The sequence below is a fragment of the Coffea arabica genome, chromosome 8c, assembly GCF_036785885.1.
Source record: "Coffea arabica cultivar ET-39 chromosome 8c, Coffea Arabica ET-39 HiFi, whole genome shotgun sequence".
NCBI lineage: Eukaryota > Viridiplantae > Streptophyta > Magnoliopsida > Gentianales > Rubiaceae > Coffea > Coffea arabica.
In genome coordinates, this window is record NC_092325.1 from 43,591,185 (window position 1) to 43,611,586 (window position 20,402).

Sequence of the window (20,402 nt, forward strand, 5' to 3'; positions counted from 1 at the left end):
CTGTTACGGAAAAAAAAAAAAAAAAAAAAAAGAGTTCCTAAATAAAATTCAGTTGGAGATAACATGATTTACTTTCACAAAGCAGACATTCTTGGAAATATTGAAATACCTGTGGACGTACAAGCCCCCTCCACTTCATGCAGCATTCGGAGAACATGTTTTGCATTCCAATTCCTTTAGAACCTAACACTTGCCTCATTGGCGATGAAATGACTCTACCATCCTTACAACTTAAGATATTTTACACATATTCATGGAGAGAAACAATCAAAACATTTGCTAACACGATGAAATTGGCCGTGGGGAGACTTCGGTTCGTTGTTTCTTCTTCTTATCACCACGATGATAACAATTAGTCTTAAGGTAAGAAAAAACTTTGTTTTGTTAAATTTCGAAAGTAGTTACTTTTTGGTTACAAATGATGAATTTTTTTTTGTTAATCATGTGTAATTACGACTCGATAAATGAAATAATAAGTCAGATCGAATGATTAAATTAACTATTATTATAGGTAAGAGGCACTTTTTAGAGTCAAATGATGTTCTCACACCTAAATTCATTTTTTTTTTATTATTGCTTCTTTTTTTTTTTTTGGGGAATGGGATAAATAGTAACAAGGATATAGTTTTTAAAGGAAGTTAGTGATAGTTTCAAATTTTCGAACAATGGCAGTGAAACTATTAGAAACCCTAGTGGAGGTTAGGGTTTCTGAAATTATCCCTGTAAGTTATTCAAGAAGCATAATTGACTTCAAACATCAATTCCCCTTCATTTTTACTTGAAAAATAACAACATCCCCTTTTATTCATAACAATTATTGGAACTACTTTTATTCATAACAAATATTGGAACAAATATTGGAACTATGTACCAAAGTTTTCAAGTATCACATTCCCCAAAATAAAGAAAAAATTGGTAAGCTATGTTCTAGTATCTAGCTGCACTACTAGCAGGGCACGGGCGTCTGCTTCTGTGTAGTATTTACATTTTCAACAAATCACCTGCGTAATCAATCATCCGTGGAGTAGTCACTTGGAGATTAAACCCATAAAAATAGGGTATCTCAGCTTTGCTGCTGCTGCTGCAAGCTCTTGCCTTGTGGCTTCGTTCCATCGTTCTCCTTAGAGCCAGAGGAGAAAGATTGTGACCAAGGAATCAGGCTCATGGGTGGAAAGCAGCACGAGCAGGCCTCTTGGCATGGTTTTGGCATATCCCAGCAATTGCTTGCCGGGATTTCCTTGTTCTCCATCTGGATCCCGCTAGAAGGAGCAGCAGCAGCCTGAAGTGGACCCCAGCATTCTGCCTTGTTGAATTCTGGAATGTTTGAGTGAAAATATACCCAAACCAAAGCTTCCTGTAATTCTGGATAGTTATTCAGCAACCCTCCGTCAGCATAGACGAAAGCCTTCAACACCTGATCAGATTTCACCCCAGTTAATGAATAGCTTTTTTGGTGGTATGGTAATGGAATGATCATTTTATTCTTTTTGGGCTTAATTACCACAGGGAGTTCTTTGCAGAAGATCCAGTATCTGAGCCTAGCACACAAGTCTAATAGGAAATGACCACCACTTATGTGACAGTGAACATGAAGAGACATCTTTCCTTTCACTTTCTTCCATTCTGCAACCACTTCATCTCTCTGTAATTTGTTGTACCACCCCTGTATCTGCAACACAAAAATCCCATGTTCTCTTTTGCTGTAAATATCTATTGAAAGAATTCATCAACCCAGGATGGTTAGTGTGACAACATAGCCAGCTTCCTATTCCCTCAGCAATTAGCACTAAAATCTGAGAAAATTAGGACTACTCAAGATAGTTAAGAGGGTTCTAAAGATAAACAGAATTTCGATGTTCGCTATGCCTCTGTTGTTCCCACTCTTTTTGTTTACAAAAAATAATAATAATAATAATAACAACTCCCCAAAAAAGAACTATAAAAACAATAACAAGAAAATGTTTTAGCCCTTAAACTGCTGTTAATTTGCAGTTTTAGGTTCAAAAATAGATAATATCAAATAAAATCAAGTGCGGAGTTCACATGGGTTCCCCTGTTGTACTCTGTTCTTGACCGCTTCACCGCTAGCGTGGTGTTAAACCAGAAGATAAGGATTACCTGAGAGTTATTTATGGTTTGAGAGATAGCCAGAGTGAGCTTCGAGGTTACGTCACTATGTGTAAATGTATAGGCTCTAGGTAGCTGTCCTGGATGCTTCTCCTCATCAACTCCTAAGAAAACAACCTGCAACTTGGATGCTTCAAAAATAGCAGGTCCAAATAACCTGGCAACCTGATCCAAAACTCACCATAATTAAAATACATAATAATAATAATAATAAAACACACGAAGAGAGCCCCTTTTTGATCTTTGTTTATAAAGTTAAGAATTTTAATTCAGAACGTGATAATGGTAAGACTTACAGGGTTCAAGGATTGGCTTTTCTTGGATTTTCTTCTTCTTGTTGGGTACACAAGAACAGAGCTTCGGTGTTCTCTGAAGAGTGAAGAAGGCCTTAGCTCTTTTGGAAGCAGAGGACTGGTACTCAAAGTGCCCATATCTTCTAGTTCTAGGCAACAGCTAGTGCCGTGTGGGAGAGAAATAGAGAAAGTCGGAGTCTTGAACTGTTGAGCTTGGACTCCCTCCTCTGAATTAAATCTCCAATATTACAGGACACCCTCCCAAACAATATATCAAATATCTCATGTACATCAGATTATTAGTTATAGGTGGCGAGAGTCTTTTTTAGGGAATTTTGGGGCAGTTTGCTTTGCTTCGATGCTTCGCCTTTTGCAGCTTTGAAAGCTTTGGATATCAACTTTTCTTCGAAGCAAGCAGGCGAGCGTCTCTTTCAAGGCATGTGAAAGTGTTTTGAGAATGTGTTATTACGTGTATCAGGAGAGTTTTAGCGGTAGAAAAATGGACACAGTTGTGGAAAATGACGGAAACGCTGAGAGTAGCGTATAAGCATGAAGAATATAATTCTACAAAGTGAAGCAAAGGTTGCTTGAGGGCATGAAACTTCTTCCTTCTTGTTGCATGGCATCTTCGTTTTCTTACACCTTTGTAGTTTAGTTGGGTTGCAGTTGTAGTTTGACTTTGCTTTTTTTAGTTTGTTCATTTTGACTAGAATCTACTCTAGAATGTGGTAGTATTTGGCTTCATAATATTAATAGTTGAATAGAGTATTGCTTTTGTTTGGATAGAATATTGTTTGGAATAATTATTGAAGTATTTTTTGTGATGTGATATATGTGAGATAAAAAAATAATTAAAAATATAAAAGATGGATTCAAAAATATATTTATTATGTAAGCAAAATATTATTTGAAAAAATTTGCTACCCAAGCATTCGTAACATTTTTCTGATTTTGACTAATAACGGACCGTTAATAATTGTCTATGGATCAGTTAATGAATTAGCGAATGGAAACCACTTTTAACAACCACTTAACCGGAAAATGAACTCAGAATATGGATTTTGCTGTCTCTAATTAGTTTCACCATCTGGGAAATGAGTGGACACTTTTTTCTTTTTTTAATTTTAGTACCCAAAACTAGGGCTGCAAATGAACCAAGCGGCTCGAATCGAAATCGAGTTTAAAATATTAAACTCGCGAGTTTGAGTATATATATTTTTTTTTATTTTAAATATATATATTTTTTATTTTTTATTTTTAATAATAAAATTATATATATATTCTTAATATTTTATTATTTACTAAAAAATATTATTTTATTTATTTTTTAAAAATAAATATTTATTTTTTATTTTTTCGAATTCGAGTTCGAGTTCAATAAAATTATGTCGAGACTCATCTCGTTTAGGTCAAAACTCGACTCGAGTCGGCTCGTTTACGGCCCTTCACTTTAATTCTAGCAATTCGCGGCTGTCACGATGAACATTTGGGATACCTTTTCTTTTTCCTTTTTTTTTCCCTTTGAACTTTGTCCCTCCATGTGTCGGTATAGCCCCGCGTTTTTTGTTCTTATGCAATTTCCACATGCAATTTGTCCTTCACACCTCCTACTTTATGTAAACAGTATATTAGGAGATGTACAAAGTAGGATGCTGCCAAAACTACGCTATTCTGCGGCTTGAAGAACTGCTCTTGCATTGAATTATCCACTACACGTTAATATACAACTCCAAGAAATGACACAGAGGACAAATCATGAGTAAAAGTTTGGTGCTCTTTCCGAGCCCATTCGGATTGCTATTTTCTGTCATTTTTTATAAAAAAAAAAAATACACTGTAACGATTTCATATATATAAAATAAAATTTTTAGAAAAAATAACAATTCAAACATTAGCAATAAGAGGGAGAGATGAGTTGGACGGTACGTGCGGGAAAGGGAGTGTAAGCAAGAGATCTTGACCTCGAGTCCTCTCGCTTTCAAAAAAAAAAAAGAGAAAACATTAGCAGTAAAATCTTGAAAACAGAGAAAATTAACGTTAATTAATTCATGATAGATTGTATAAGCATGGTGCGTGATCACGTGATTATTGTTGATGCATTTTTACACTAGTTCACATGCACAACTTTTCTTTAGCCTTTAGTAGCCCAAGAACAACTGCCAGAATCAGCAAAAAGAAAAGCAAAAGCGGCAGCCGTGGGCCTGAGAATGCTAAGAATAAGGAGGATTTTTTTTATGTTAAATTTTTGAAAAGGTAAAGTTTGTCAGAAAAAGCGTATAAATGTAAGAGAAGGTAACAATTTTAATGTGTGTATTAGGTAAATTGGGTGTTATTTAAGCGATGGCTTAATATTACGTATCTGATAGAAAATTAATTTTGTTTTTTTTTTGGAGGTAAAATTGACTCCAAGAAAAATTTGACATAAAAGCATTTTGTACATGGTAACTTTTTTTGGATTCTCTTTTTCCTAATTGTAGAAACTGAAAAAAAATATAATATTGCCTCTTTTCTCATTCATTGGAGTGCCTAATGACGGGAATATGATACTAGACATAAAAGCATTTTGTACATGGTAACTTTTTTTGGATTCTCTTTTTCCTAATTGTAGAAACTGAAAAAAAATATAATATTGCCTCTTTTCTCATTCATTGGAGTGCCTAATGACGGGAATATGATACTAGAGAAGAAGATTTGGCTACCTAATTGTGGGATATTCTAAAACCGCGAAAAAGACAAAATGCTACACGTGGCCCTTGAAACTTCTAGCAATGTCCATCCTAATCCTGTAGAAATTGTTTATTCATTTTTTTTTTGTCTCAATCTTCCGGGACACATTGCACCCTCATTTTTATTGGCTATAAAAGTTTGCACAAAATTTCTTTTTTTGAAGGAAAAAAGCACAATTTTTAAAGCTATTGCATCTTGATCATTTTAATATTAATTCTGTAAAATAAGCTTTGACGGCATAATAACCCAACAGGCCAATGGGCTTTAAAAAAAAAAAAAAAGCAAAAACAAAAAGCACGTAGCCAAACACAACTTTGTTTTATCCGATATTAGATACTTCCAAGCATTATGTTATGCCCCTAAAATTACCTTAAAATTGTACCAATTGTTATGAAATAACAAAAGGTGTGAATGCCCATTTATATTCTCAAGAGGATTAATTCATGATTCATTAGTACATTGAGTAAAGGAGTTACTTCGGATGAACCGTTTCAATCCATAAAGCTATTCATGTATTGGATGAACGGTTTCAATTCATAGAACTATTCCCATAATGAGTGTTTAATAGAAATGATGTACTTTTGATTTTGTAGTACCATATATATATAGAGAGAGAGAGAGGTACCCTGGCACTTCTTGGGATGATTTTGATTAGTAGGAATAATAAGAATATTATTCTCTATACCTCTACTTCTTTCTCTAATATTTCAATCCCTACTATAATAGCTTATTTTATTAGTTTTACAACACCAATACATAGAATCTACAATTTTGATGTTACATACACATCACCAGTTGCAATACAAGTAGCCTATTCAATACTCCATCTATCAGTTATGTAGACGTTGCTTTTGCCTTATGTTTTATAATTTCCAGCCAGCATGAAATAAAATGTGTTTTAGAAATTAAAAAAAAAAGCAAGAAAAACAATAAAAGAAGTAAAGAAAAACAAATCATACAAAATTACATAGACTGATAAATTGTTCTTTTTTCTTTGGGGGGAACAATTCTAACTTTTGGGAGGTCCGATAAAGAGTTGTGTTTCTACCTCCTTTACTTGTCTCAGTGGTAAGGGCTGTGGACTAATCGATAGTTCCAATTGTTGCTCTTCATACTGCAAATTTTATTTTTTTTCAAAAAAAAATGTAAGTTACTTAATAAATAGGTTAATTTGGCCTACACAAGGTGCATTTATAATTTTACTGTTAGCACTAAAACTTGTAAAAGAGGTGAATTCTTTTTTTTTTTTTTGAAAAAAAAATATATTTGGATATACAGTTAAAAAGAATACTCCAAAATGAATTTACTTGCTTCTATTATATATCCATACTTACCCAACATCACAAAGTTAAAATAGACTTTTCATTTTAGGTCCATTTAGGGTATGTATAAATTAATAACGTTATGAGTAAAAAGAGTAATCCACCTTTCCCCGCAATTCTGCATTTTCCTTTCTGAGAATTTTCTCCTGAATTTTGAGAAGACATGCAAAGAAGATTAACAATGGCGATTAACATGTTATGCATGAACTATATTCCTGACCAAAATGTGAATAAACGAATAAGCAACTCCTGAGGCTTCAAAGGCGTATTTTTTACCTCTTCTTTCAGCTGATCCATTCGCTCCCTGAACAATAAACTCTGCAGAAGAATTGGATGTTCGATTTTGACCGTCAAATTCTACATTCTGATCAAATCATTTTAGAGATGCCTATTGCAAAGCGTACCTTTCTTGACCTGATGATGCTTAAACTTTTCTCCAGCTGATTTTCTATCTGTTGCAATTCATCAACACTGGAGGAATCTAAACCATCTCCCAAGAACCTTCTGCAACATAAAAAATTTACATTTATTGGTTTTTGTAATCACCAAAAACTGTAATCATTCATGGTGTTATACAATAAGGATGAATCGTGCTTAAAAACTAAAACAAATGTGTCAATGTTAGGACAACAACCGTCGAGTTTCCTCAAGGATCTCAATTTTTTTTCTCAGGATTGCAACCTCTTCTTCGAAATGCTGCACGCATAAGAATAAGCTCAGCACGAATCCAAAAAGGCAGCAGAATAAAATCGTACACAAGATTCTTTAAGTCAAAGAATCAGTTGGCACTGTAACGGGGATAAACATCCATGATCTTGAATGAGATTCCCAGAATCAAGAAATCAAGTGAATGTAAGACATTGCGGCTATTCAACAATAATTGTTTTCGCCTGTTCAAAAGGATCTTGAATGCAAGACATTACGGCTATTCAATAATAGTTCAACAGGATCTTGCCTGCCCTTCCGAGAGGGCCAGAAAGTGAATGTCAAGGAATAGCTTATTTTGGACATTGAACGCAATTCATAGGCTTTCATGCAACTAAAATTTGGTACCAGAGGAAAAAATAGATTTAAACCCAGGTCCTCTAATTTCTTGAAACTCAATGCCAGGACACAATTGAACCTTAATATGCGCTGTTCAAAGAAAATTCAAAAAGTCATTTCACATGTGAAAATGGTATATAAAACTCAACAAGATGACATTCTTCCCCAAAAACAAAGCAAGTTATATATCATCAAAATGGTAAACATATAGCGCAGACGCACAAAGAGCAATATGTTCAGTCAAGGGGATGGGCTGTGGGGGCGGTGTGGAGAGAAGAATTTTCTCAGTACGAAACTTTCTCCGTGTAAAAGATTTATAGATACTGATTAATCCCCTAAGCATAAAAAGATACCGTTGCTACTGCTTACATGATCATTCTCCATAAAACAACGCAAGTGAAAAACAGTTGCAGCCATATCCACTAAACTGCAGCAGCAAATCATATATGGAAAGAGATTTCTTAGATATGCTGATCAATTTCTGACCTGTGCTTGTTCCATTCTTCTGCTCGGACATAGATTCTTGATATTCTTCTGGTAGCGCTCTATTGTACTTGTGGCACTAAAAGCATTTGAGGGAACCGCCATGAGGTCAAAGGGACAAGTTGCAAGTAATAAACTATTTCTTGTCTAGCAATTTATGTAATAACAAAAGAGCAATCAATGGTTTGATTCAGTTTCCATTCAGCAAGACCCAAATCGTATGAAATTCAAGATACAAATGTGTATGTACTTTAACGCGAGGAAAATGATATGGTGCTTAACAACAAATGATTGTTTTGTTCAGAAGATAGTAAGTTGGGTTATGCAACTAGCAAGTCTCGTTGAACGACAGGATATACCCACTTATCACCAAAAAAAAGAAACTAATTTCGTCATAACTAGGAAAAAAGCTTGCTATACTTAACAAAATTTGCCACTCATGTTGGGGTTGCTTGGTTCCTTCAAGGTACCACAAAATTATCCTTTACACCGATACACATGTATACGTACAGTCATTTTACCTTTTAAGGCTTCTTTCGGATCACTAAAAAATGAGCTAATTATAGTTTTTAGTTCAAATTTCAGGTCATTTCGATGTATTATCTTACTACTTGTAGATTATTTAAAGTAGAAAATAATAGTACTAGTCGCTTTGTTGAATGTATTGGAACTTCTAAAAAATTGTATGTGAAAATCACAAACCATCTAAACAAAGCTTAGTAAAGACAGTAATCAGCCATTCTTACTTTGTTATCGAAACTTAAAAGAAACCACTTTAAATGAAACTGCACGACACGACGGAAAGATCATATTTAGTGAAAATTGATTAAAATATGTCTTATACTTCACTAGAGGATTAAAACTGAGTAGTGATGTTAAAATCAACTAAACTGGGGTGGTGAACCAAATCTAGCCTTTCATCTAGCTTAGATTTTGAAGATCCTTCACCATGAGATAGAGGATTTGAACTAGCAAATTTGCGAACAGTGTTATTTGAACGCTAAAGGTACATCCACGTACTTAAAACTGACATGTTCCTAAGCGTGGAAACAAATTCTTCTTCTAGTTTTTGTTGTTTAATGGGACAACCAGAAAAAAGAACTATGCTAATAATAGCAGGAGAAATTTTGGGTAAAATCACACTAATGCAATTACATCAACGCACTAGTATTATTCAGGGAATAATTTTAGGGTAAAAAACAAAAAAACCTCTGTGGTAAATCTAATATACAAAAATGCACCCTGTGGTTTTAAAACGTACAACATGACACATCATGCTTTGAACTAAATTGTAAAGGTGACGCAATCCGTTAAACTCAACGGAAATGACTTATTGGAACTTTAAAAAAAAAAATTTATCCCTAATTTTTAACAAATATACCTGTTCTTCCCCTTAATCCTTAATTCTCTCTATCTAGAGAATAAAACAAATGATTTTTTTGAACTATCTCTTACTTAATTATATCAGGGCATTTTGATCATTTCGTCTATTCCCGTTAAATTTAACGGATTTCATCACATTTACAATTTAACTCAAAATATGAGGTGTCGTGTTGTACGTTTTGAAATCACGGGAGGTTTTTTTGTATACTAGATTTACTACAGGGAGCTTTTTTATTTTTTACCCATAATATTAAAATAAAGTTTCTAATCCAGATTTCCGACATTGTATCAGTTCTCTAATGGATCTAGAGACTTTAAACTAACTTTCTTATCCCCAGCTTTTGTTTCTTTTTTTTTTTTTCTCGTTATCAGTTCTCTAACTGTTGTCAAGAAACTTACTTCTGTCCGTCAAACTTCACTTTCTTCGTCATCAAACTTAAATATCTCACAAAAGCAAATCAGTTCACTATTTCAGTCCTTTGGTTGCCATTTGGCAGCAATGGTAGTGTAGTAGAGTAGATTTCTTCATTAAGACCAAGTACGCAGTTGAAACCAATAAAGCTAACACAAGCACCCCATATTACACCGTAGGAGCCAGGAAAATATTAGGGGCACAAATAAAAGAAACTCACCAATGTCTTGTGAACTTATCAAACTACTAAAGTTTTTGTTACTTACTAGCGGTCTATAACCCCTTAAAACAATGGTTTCAATTGTAATGATAATCAAACATATGGATTATACATGTAATTTTAATAACAGTTGTTATCAAAAGACACGTGCATATTGACCTTCTACAAAATAGTGAAAGAAAAAAAATATAAATTCTTCTAAAATCTAATACCTAAATTAAAAAATTTTCTTTGACCAGTTTGGGCACATTAACAAATTAATGATGTTAAAACAAACTTTATTTTTGAAAATGTCATATTTAATATTGTATTTTTTTGGGTCAGCGGAGGAAAATGCCTGCTAATAATACAGAGACCTGCTGCCCATGCACTAGAACCTAGTCATTTCAATATGCCGTTTGAGGATAAACAGTTCTCGATGTCATTAATAACTGTTTGGGATGAAATGAGATGGAGAGAAGAGAAAAGAAAAACTATACCTATATATATACACACACACATATATAACTAAATTGAGCGAGATGGAATGATAAAAACTTAAAGAAAACTTTCTAAGATAAATGACCTCATTTGTCCCTCACTGTTAACTCATCATCCTATTTTGTTTCTTTAAAGTTATTAAGAGTCTATTATGTCCTTTGACTTATAAATTAGGTTTCAAAAGACCCCTAGAAAACATTGTGTCCATATTGATATAATGGACGTCAATCACGAAGCAAACATGAGTTCGCCATGGCCAATAGAAGGAAAAATTTTTTATTACCAAAAAAAAGAAGGAAAATGTTTAGTTTCTGGATCTGTAGCTCTAAGTTGACCACAATAGACCAAGTACATGGGAGGAGAAGAATCCTACCACTTCTTGCATTATTGGGACAAATTTTGGATCTGTACATCCTTTTTGCTAATCACATAAAGAGAAAGAAAGAGCGGCTGAGATGGAGAGAAAATGAGAGAACAAATGGCCAAAGCTATAGGTTCAATAGCAAGAAAGGAAATGAGAGAAAATATTGATGAAATTACTTGGCAGTGCATGGAAAAAGGCCAAATAACTAATAAATGAGTGCATATTCTTCTAATGGGAAAACTTAAGACCATACTTAGAAGTAGTTTCACACATTTACTTTATCCATTTGATCTCTAGCGCTTGCCATTCTATATATATATATGTGTGTGTGTGTGTGTGTACAAATTTAGAAAAAATGAAATTGATTATCAAATTTTGCCCCAATAGTGCAATAGATTTTTGTAGGATCATTTCCCTTTTATTTACTTAGTCTGTTTAGTCTCTTGTGATCAACCTAGGGGGTGGAGGTTTAGGCTTATCATTATTGTCATCTATTGCCCTTGGAGAACTGGAATATCTCTCACTTGATTGACATCTATTAAGTCAATTTGGACAAAAGTTTGCTTAGGGACCTTTTAAAGCACAATATGTAATTTGAAGAACATAATAGGTTCTTAATTTCAAAGCACAACAAGTCCATTTATTGTCAAATTGGTGTCCTAAAAAACAATAAAGCAATCCAAACAATTGAAAATTTTTCTTATATCCTGTTAGTTATTTAACAATAAAGTTATCTATTATTTTCTTCTTAAAGTTGAAAGTAATCCAATGCAAGTAAAATTTGCCCCAAAGCAGATAATAACCATGACATGCGTCCTTTTGTAGAGGATATTAAGCACATGGCCACTAAAATTTGCAACTACCAAGATATAAAGTCAATAGAAAAGTCTTGGATTCTCAATAACGTCAAATGATACCGCGGTATCGTCTTCACCAAAGATATGCATTTCATTGGAACTTAAAGTTATATTTAGCATTAACATGTTAATTTAGGAGTATTAGGAAAGCAAAGCTTCAAAAAATGACTATTACTTTCCTACTCAGACATTTTAAGATGCTGTGTAGTGTGCTAAACCATGACTCCGATAACAAGAATGCATTCTCTAATTCTTGAAACTTCGAGGGAGTTTCATCATTCCACAATGTGCTTCAAATGTGTCAACATTAATCTTACTTACACTAAGGATAGCCAAATTTGAACTAGCTAAAAAGCTTAAAGTTTCATAATATGCATATGTGATGTGACCTTTCCTGCACAAAAAGAAGATAAGAGGAAGCCATATATTTCCATCGACTGTTTAAAATGTTTGATTATACTCCGCGTTCAGAGAACACTTGTTTTCATCACGAATGCTGCACATTATACTTGTTGCTATGTATCTCTCAGGTGATACTGGACTACCTCATATTTCATGGAGAAAACTTATGTATATCTTATTATGCATAAAGTTTTTTTGTGATTTCAGCCTAAAAACCTAGAATGCTAAAATAAGTTGCTTGATCAGATGCATGTAATTGCACCAACTTAAAATTGAGAAATGACGTAAAAATTTTGTGAAATGATGCATTCCGTGGGGAACGTATTACTTTAAGAGACAGTGCCATTATTTAGAAGTGATGATCACCATATTGGTGATGTATTTCAGGATTCATGGATACTTAAAAAATTAAAGGCCCTTTATCACGTATTTGTAATACTGTAGGTTATATTTCAACTTTGACAAGTTAAACACAAAACAATCAGTTTTACGCAGTAATTAGCACATAGTTAGACAAATGAATCAAGCAAGAGTGAAAGTTGAATAAGAACCTTTAACTCTTAGATCCCACAATTTGAAGACATTGACCCAGAGATCATGAGTCATGACTAAAAAGTTTAAATGTAAGAAATGAAAGAGGTATTCCAATTTGGTTTGTCGTATTGGCATCTACTGTACACTCTAAAATCCCCGATGATGGCTTTGATTAAAGCACCAGACTAATAATATCAATCTTGGGTTAATGTTTCCCATTTCTTTGGCCTACAGTAGCTTTTTGTCGTCATCTTCTTGTCCCTTTTGCTTCGAAGCTCTACTGTTCCTAGTTATTCTTCATGGTTTCTAACTATCAAGTCACCTATTGCATTATTCCCCCTCGCTCACTTATTTTCAGATACATATATATGATATCTTTCTGTCCATACAATGAAAATACCCTCTGCATGTGTGTTTAAATTTTAATATGAAAGCAACTGCCATGCCTCTTCTGATACCGAACTTACCTTCTTAGTGTGATGAAGTCTGCACATTGTTCTTCATTAGTTTGAGAATCTATAAGTTATCAGAAACGAAGTAAAAGAAGCCGAATTTTTAGAAGATTACCATCCCTAATTAAATCCGGTATAAGTAGTTTGAAAGGGTTTATTTTGTTGTTGGCTTCCTTGAGATTAAAGCTCACTGTTGGTTCGCATTGTTTCAACAAAGAAGTTAAACATTTGAAATTTTCTTGGAAATAATCACCTCCTTTTATAGCACCTGAGATGAAACTTCGAATTGCTGGAGATTTGGTGATATCCTTTTGTAGTTGCATGAAAGAGGAAACTCGTGCATTTGATAATTTAACATTTCAAGTTCTGATAATACATCATCACTATTGGCTACATTCACTAGATTCTCACTTAGCAACATATATATCTTGAATTCTTGATCTATTCCTTAGCAACATATATAACTTGAAGCCCTTGATCTATATATAGTCATACGCCCCTTGCCCTCAGAATATGTATTTGTTGACTGCCTACTTTTAAATGCTTCAGTATGGTAATGCTAATAACGTCCTTTTCCATAGCCCAAAAAAGTTCTTCTTTCCTGTAACTTTCAAAGCACTGTCTAATATGCTAGTACGCAGGTACACTTTGATTGCATAGATTAGATGTGATGATATAGCCAGACTATATGCACGTCTACGCTTACTGGTACAATTTTGACTTACCCAAATAGCTTTAACTTTAACATGCAAATCTTCACAAGATATCGAGCCGTCCGGATTACCTTATTGAAAAGTTAAACTCTATATACACCTATGGTTAAGAACAAGCTGGAAGAGAAGAGATAAAGCTGACTTTTAGGAGATGAGAAGGTCCACTTCCTCATGGTACTAACGCATATGGTCTGGGTCTGGTGTGGTTTCACATTTTCAAGAACAAGTACAAAAGCATAACACCTTCTTACTGGCTTCATTATAGACATAGTACCATGTCCACTTGTAAGTTGTATATATATATAGAACATAAACTACTTTTTATTTAGATTGTAGAAAAACAAGTATGATAGCACAACCCATTATATAGAGTATTTACATAATTAGGTCCTCTAAGAACTACTGCGAAAAGCTACAGCCGGTTGGGATGAACTGCTGTATCTCGTAATTTATGCTCTAGGAAGATAAATCATGTTACTGATTTTTATTTTCTTTGAAGTTGACAGCTTGACATATAATATCATCAATAGTTGAAATGCTGAAGAATCACTACTTTTGATGACACTGGTATCTCCCGTACTTCCTCAGATTGTGTGTATCTTGTCTATAGCTAATTTTGGCCGCGCTTCCAAGGACCTAAGATTTCCACCTCCGGACCAAATAATATCAAAATCCCACTATTAAGGGGAGGGGTAGAGATACCATAGGCAAGGTACCTTCAGACAAACTAATTGTTGGTAAAAATTGATTATATCATAGAAACGGCTATAAACAAGATAACGGGTCCCTTGGCTCTCATAAAAGCTTGAGTTCATACTTGGAATGCTTAATGACCACTCCAGTGTAAAAGAGAACATAAACTTTGATGAAGGTGATGTCGTTTTTTGATGTTGTGTAGTATACTAAAAAGGAGGAGCGAAGGAAAATTAATAACAAAGAGAGAGAGAGAGAGAGAGAGATTTTGAGCAGATCATGTGCAGATGTTAATGGTTGATGTACCTGGAACTTGAGAACTCATAAAGCTTCCCTTTTGGGGAGAAAATGATCAGTGCAACTTCTGCATCACAGAGAACTGATAGCTCAAAGGCCTTCTTGAGAAGTCCACTTCTCCTCTTTGAGAATGTCACTTGTCTACTCGTTGCATTTTCAATCCTCTTCATCTGAGTTTTCCCTCTCGCCATTCTTACAAATATAGATAACAAAAAGAGGGCCGGAATTGAATCCACCTACAACCCTGAAAAAGAAATCGATGATTCCGTTAAGGGTTGAAGTGCAAGCAACCAAAAAACACTGGATCAAGAAAAGTTTGAAAATAAGCACATGAATTAAAAAGTTTCCAAAAACAGAAAGAACCGGAAGGGGAATGGAATTGATCGACCCCAAAAAGGGAAAAACCAGACAAAACCTTTTCTGGGATGTCTCAGATCTGCAAGATGGGAGATGAGAAAAGCTGGAAAATGCTGGGTAGGTGAGACGCTAGCAGAAACCCTAAAGAGAGATTTTTTCAGGCAAGATGTACAGAGAAACGATATTCCTCAAACTCCTTGGTCTTTATGAGTCTCAGCTCCCAACCACCGAATATATGCAAAACACAAATGATTAAGGAAAGACCAGCAAGGCCCCAATACCTCATCCCTTTTCTTCTTTTGGTAAACTCGCGAGAAGCACGAAAGAGACCCCCCTCCAAAAATGAAATAAAAGGGGAATATTTATTTTTATATATTTGTATGAATGGCAGGTGGAAACTCGTGGGCAGCATTTTTGGTTATTCTTTCTAGTTTCTAGTAAAAAAGATGCCGAGGGGACCATTACATATCAATGTGAACGCAAGTTTTCATGCTGTTCGCTTCGTGGATCGACGGATAGGCAAAGGTTTGCCTTTGGTCTTCACAAGTCAAAGGTAATTTTTTAGTATTTTCCTATGTAGGTTCCATGACAGGTCTCGAGGCATTTGGCCCTTTTCTTTCTTTTTCTTTTTTTTTTTAATAATTAAATTCCTCTCTCCGAATATCTGAAGTTATTAAATGCTCTTTTCACAAATCCATTTCTGATTATTCATTCATTTTCCCTTGTTGGTATATATTAATTGCTTTGTTCCTGTTGTTTGCTCACATAGTACTACTAATTGTGAGGATCCCAATTCATCCTGCATTATTCACCTTCCCAAAATAGCATTCCGCTCTCATTATTGCGTTGCGTGGTGACATATATGGTGCAGCACCAAATTTCTAGGCTAGGCTGTCTAAATGGCTTTCACCCAAAAATAAAAAAGATTGTAAATAGAAAATTTAAAATCTTTTACTCCGAAAAGAAAGAAAAAAAAAAAAAGTTTGCATGAAACGGCAAGATCAGTCTTACAAGGAATTGTGTTGGAAACTGTTATGATAGATGAAGATGACCCAATTTGATAGATATTTAGCAAGTGACATTTATGCGCCATACACGGAATTTTCATGTGAACCAGAAATAAGGGCAAACGCTGGTTTGTTTGGATAGAGGATTATTTGTCAAAATTTATTTACTTACATCATCATTACAATTTCCAACACATTTTTTTATCTTCTCAACTACCTTTTTATCTCACATGCATCACATCATAAAAAATACTATAATAAAAATATCTCAAATAATTTACGATCCAAACAGAGCCGACTGATTTGGTTGACATATTATTAACTTTTGCAAAAAATTATGACACTAGGGTTAGGTAATGGGCCAAAAACTTGATGCAACAGCCAGAATCAAAACGTGGTAAAATTTCCTGTAGAATTACCAGAAGTAGAAGCAAACGAGGACAGGATAGGGCCCCCCGAGAGAAAAACAAGGCCAACCTGTTCAAGATATTTATGCACTTTGAAAAGGGTGTAACAAACAGTCCCTTAAGAACCAGCTGGAGGAAGAAACAGCTCTTGTTTGTGAGGTGTGCTTCCTCTCTTTCTTTCTTCCTTGGGCTAAACTAAAACAACATTCGATTACCTAAAAAGGATAAAACAGTGGATTTACGGATGGGAGGTTGAGGATCACATCGGTGTCGGTTGTCAATACTTTGGCAGTCATGTAAACTCACTCACTGTTACTGCCCTCCCTGGAAGTGGGAAATCAGATCACACCTAAGAGTCGGCAGGCAGCTGTATCAAAAGTTGGAGCACTCCCCCTGGTTAAACCACAGAGTTGGCTCATGTTTTGTCCGTACAACGTTAAAAAGATGTCATTGTCTGCCCGTACAATTGGCGGTCGTCCTCAGACCAATAAGCAGGCGCCAGCCCCGCATCCTTCACAGGGCGTTCACGTGCTCATGTACCCCTCGGCTACTGTATGGCTGTTACTATTATTAAATTAATGACTACGACTTGACTTTCCCATTTGCATTTTCTGTGGTGCCAATTTTTCTATGACGTGTCTGTCGTTGTCCTCGGTTGGTCTGGCTGGTGACGACCTTTCTTCCATTTGATTTCTCTCTCTCTCTCTTTTTATTTTGGTTTAACGTATTAGCATACTTTTTAAAATCTTCACCGTCAAAAGCGAAAATTGTTCAAAACGTTTTTCTCGTTTTATCAAATGAATTTTTTGTCCTTCATATTTAAAATAGTAACTTTGCTTCCATTGAAAAATCAAATCCGTAAAATTTGATTACAATCTAAATTTTAGACCACTTTCTACTTTAAATCTATTATGTAAACTACGTATAATCATTTTTTTTAGGAACGAAGGGGTTAGACCCTATTTGTACTTGAACAAATAATTCGATCCATATTTATTTTTATCTCTAAAAAGGTAAGATTCGATTCGAATCATATTCATTTTTTTTCCTTAAAAAGTGAGATCAGATCCAATCCATATTCGTTTTTTTTGCCCTTAAAAAGGTGAAATATGACCTTTTATATATTAAAAAAAATGACTACATATAGGTCGCATGATAATTTCATATTAACAAGTGGCAAAAAAATTTAGGTTAAGGTCAAATTTTGCTAACCTAATTTCGTAAGGGCGTAAAATTAATATTTTTAAAGTAAAGAATGCAAAAATTTACTTAATGAAATACAAATGACGTTTTGAACGATTTTTTCCCATGGAAATATTTGCAAGTCATTTATCAATCTTCTTTTTTATACATTAAAACTTGAAAGTTAGAGTAAAAATGCTAACACTGATACTCAAGATCCCATCAGAAAACTTTAAAATTGAAGAAGGAATGAATGAGAATTAAGTATGCCATGTACTAAGGAAAGCTTGCAAGTCTTTGGAGACAAAGTGGCAATTGTACAAAGGTTAACCTCGAGTGAGAAACTCAAAATTCCAGATTTGGGGGTAAGATTAGAAAAGATATATGTTTACCCAACCTTGTATATTTGTAAAAAAGTCTAGTAAGAAAAGCTAATTCGCAGAAGGATGCTACAATTTTGATATCTTAAGTACATATAAAGCAATTTATTTTATCGCCTTTCTTCTCATATCTATTAGTGACACTATCAACATATAATGCTCATTTATGTTACCACTTTATAAGTTTTTGTGTGTTATTCTTTCTAGTTTATCTGAAAATAACAGTCATTATTTTTAGTTAAATTTATGGATTAATTTTACGTCCACTGACAATGTATATTCTATTACCGTTTGATATATGATAACTGATTTGGATTTAAATTTAAATTTGATATATACGTTATGTATCTAACCGTGATAGTAGTATATACGTTATCAATGTATATAAGATTAACTCTAAATTTATTAACCAAACAAAATGTACCTCATTTCAAACAGTTTACATGCCTTTAAAAAAGGGCCTATTCGGTCAAACATTATCTTGATTTTTAATTCATTAATATGGTAAAATCATTAATTGGCCTGCACTTGTTTCACATTATGTTCTTATCGAATCTAACAACAATATTCAGTTTTTTTTTTTAAACAAATGTTCGGTTTAAAACGAGTTTGTATTCCTTTTTTTTGTGGTAAATAGACGAATTTGTATTCTTTTGTAGTAAAACTATTTTTGGTGTATCGGGTAGCTTTCACAGCATACAAAGGACGAAGAAGAGCACGAGATGGGGTTTGGCTGGGGCGGTGCTGGCCTGACCAATTCGTCTAGGAAGAAAAAATTGAGACGGGGACCAATCTAGAAGTAGGATTTTGAAGAATAAATTAATAAGCAAACAGCATTCTTCTGTTATTACCAGGTGGTTTCGTCGCTAGTGCTGCCCACCACCGAACTAGGCATGGAATGCTTAACCCAAAAAGGGGTGAAAAGAAAAATGCATAGAAAAAATTTTTTTTTTGATAGGTAGACGGAATCAAACCTAAGTCTGTATTTTTTTTTTTTTTTTTTTGTTAACGCAGTGGATATCTGGGTCCGTGGACTGGTTACCGTAGGACCCAACTAAGTTTGTTTTTCTGGGGAAAAAAAGTGGGCTCATATGTGAATCTTTATGGCCTATTTTAGAAAAATAAAAGTTAATTTGGTTAAAGACATCATTTACAATAACACTCTAAAATACTCATAAATTTTAGACAAATATCAAAAAGAAAGTACATTGATAAGATATTGGTGACGGAGGTTGTTGGTAATGGGTGGTGGTTGGTAGGGGAGAAGGAAGATTTTTTTTTTCGTGGAAAAAATAGAGGATATTTTCAATGTTTTAAGCAAACACTAGTATTTTTTTTAAAAAAAAAAAATATATATATATATAGTAAGTTGCAATAAAATTTTAGACAAAAACTCAAAAAATACACTATTCATACCCATTTGGAATATTAACATCTGCTTTAGACCAAGAATATCAAGAACTGACATCGCAAAAGAAATAGCAAAAGTTGGGGATACCGTTACTAATGATTAGTGAATATATTATTTTAGGATTAATGTTGAAACAGGTACCTGCATTTGTTCTGATACTGCCGAAAGGAAACACAAAAAAAAATAAAATATATATATATATATATATATTAATCATGATAATAATAATGACAATGCTAAAACAATTGATTATGAATAATGGCTGATGTGTACTAGTCCAGCAATTGCATATGGAATTTCTACTTTTACCGTTCGATTAAAATGCAACTTCCACTGTCACTCCTGATATGATCAAAAGCAGAAAAGAGTAGAAAATAAGTTTAATTATTGTCAGTACTAGTCATAATTCAAATGCATCTGGTCCTTAATTTGTTTCCATACTGCAAGATCCAAGAAAACAGCTAGCAGATATTTTACCCAGGTAACATTCCATATTCAAGAAAACGTACCAAGACACTAGCCTGGAAACTTTCCCCTGAAGATCTTCACTCTTTGAACTGTATTCTTTTCTTTTCTTTTCTTTTCTTCTTTTGGTAAGGAGCAAGGAGCCTTTGTTGGATCCAAATCAGATCACACCAGAGAAAAGGGCCCCTTCCTGTAAACTTTCCTTTTATTGAGTCCATACACAGGCTTTTCCAGGTTGTATTGCCTCGAATGATTCTATAACAAACAAGCTTGCTAGGCCTAGACTTCCAGTTTCAACAGTTGCCGTTGTTCCCTGATCATACTTCTTCTGACAAACACTATTATAGAGTCTTATTTACCCCAACTCCTTGTGTTCCTGCTTTCCAGAGC

The 20,402-nt window shown here is 34.2% G+C and overlaps 2 protein-coding genes across 2 annotated transcripts; both read right to left on the reverse strand.

Moving 5' to 3' along the window:
- Positions 1 to 799: 799 nt before the first annotated feature.
- Positions 800 to 2,986, reverse strand: LOC113705295 (protein STAY-GREEN 1, chloroplastic-like). The gene is made up of 4 exons (XM_027227102.2): positions 2,424 to 2,986; positions 2,119 to 2,292; positions 1,502 to 1,669; positions 800 to 1,414 (listed from the first exon to the last, which is right to left on the reverse strand). The coding sequence occupies exons 1-4, from the start codon at positions 2,556 to 2,558 to the stop codon at positions 1,064 to 1,066; spliced, it is 828 nt and encodes a 275-aa protein (XP_027082903.1). The 5' UTR covers positions 2,559 to 2,986; the 3' UTR covers positions 800 to 1,063.
- Positions 2,987 to 5,900: 2,914 nt separating this feature from the next.
- On the reverse strand, positions 5,901 to 15,526 carry LOC113705296 (agamous-like MADS-box protein AGL19). Its single transcript, XM_027227103.2, has 8 exons — positions 15,219 to 15,526; positions 14,813 to 15,047; positions 8,000 to 8,075; positions 7,104 to 7,165; positions 6,874 to 6,973; positions 6,746 to 6,787; positions 6,574 to 6,615; positions 5,901 to 6,261 (listed from the first exon to the last, which is right to left on the reverse strand). The coding sequence occupies exons 2-8, from the start codon at positions 14,992 to 14,994 to the stop codon at positions 6,157 to 6,159; spliced, it is 609 nt and encodes a 202-aa protein (XP_027082904.1). The 5' UTR covers positions 14,995 to 15,047; positions 15,219 to 15,526; the 3' UTR covers positions 5,901 to 6,156.
- Between the last annotated feature and the right edge of the window lie 4,876 nt (positions 15,527 to 20,402).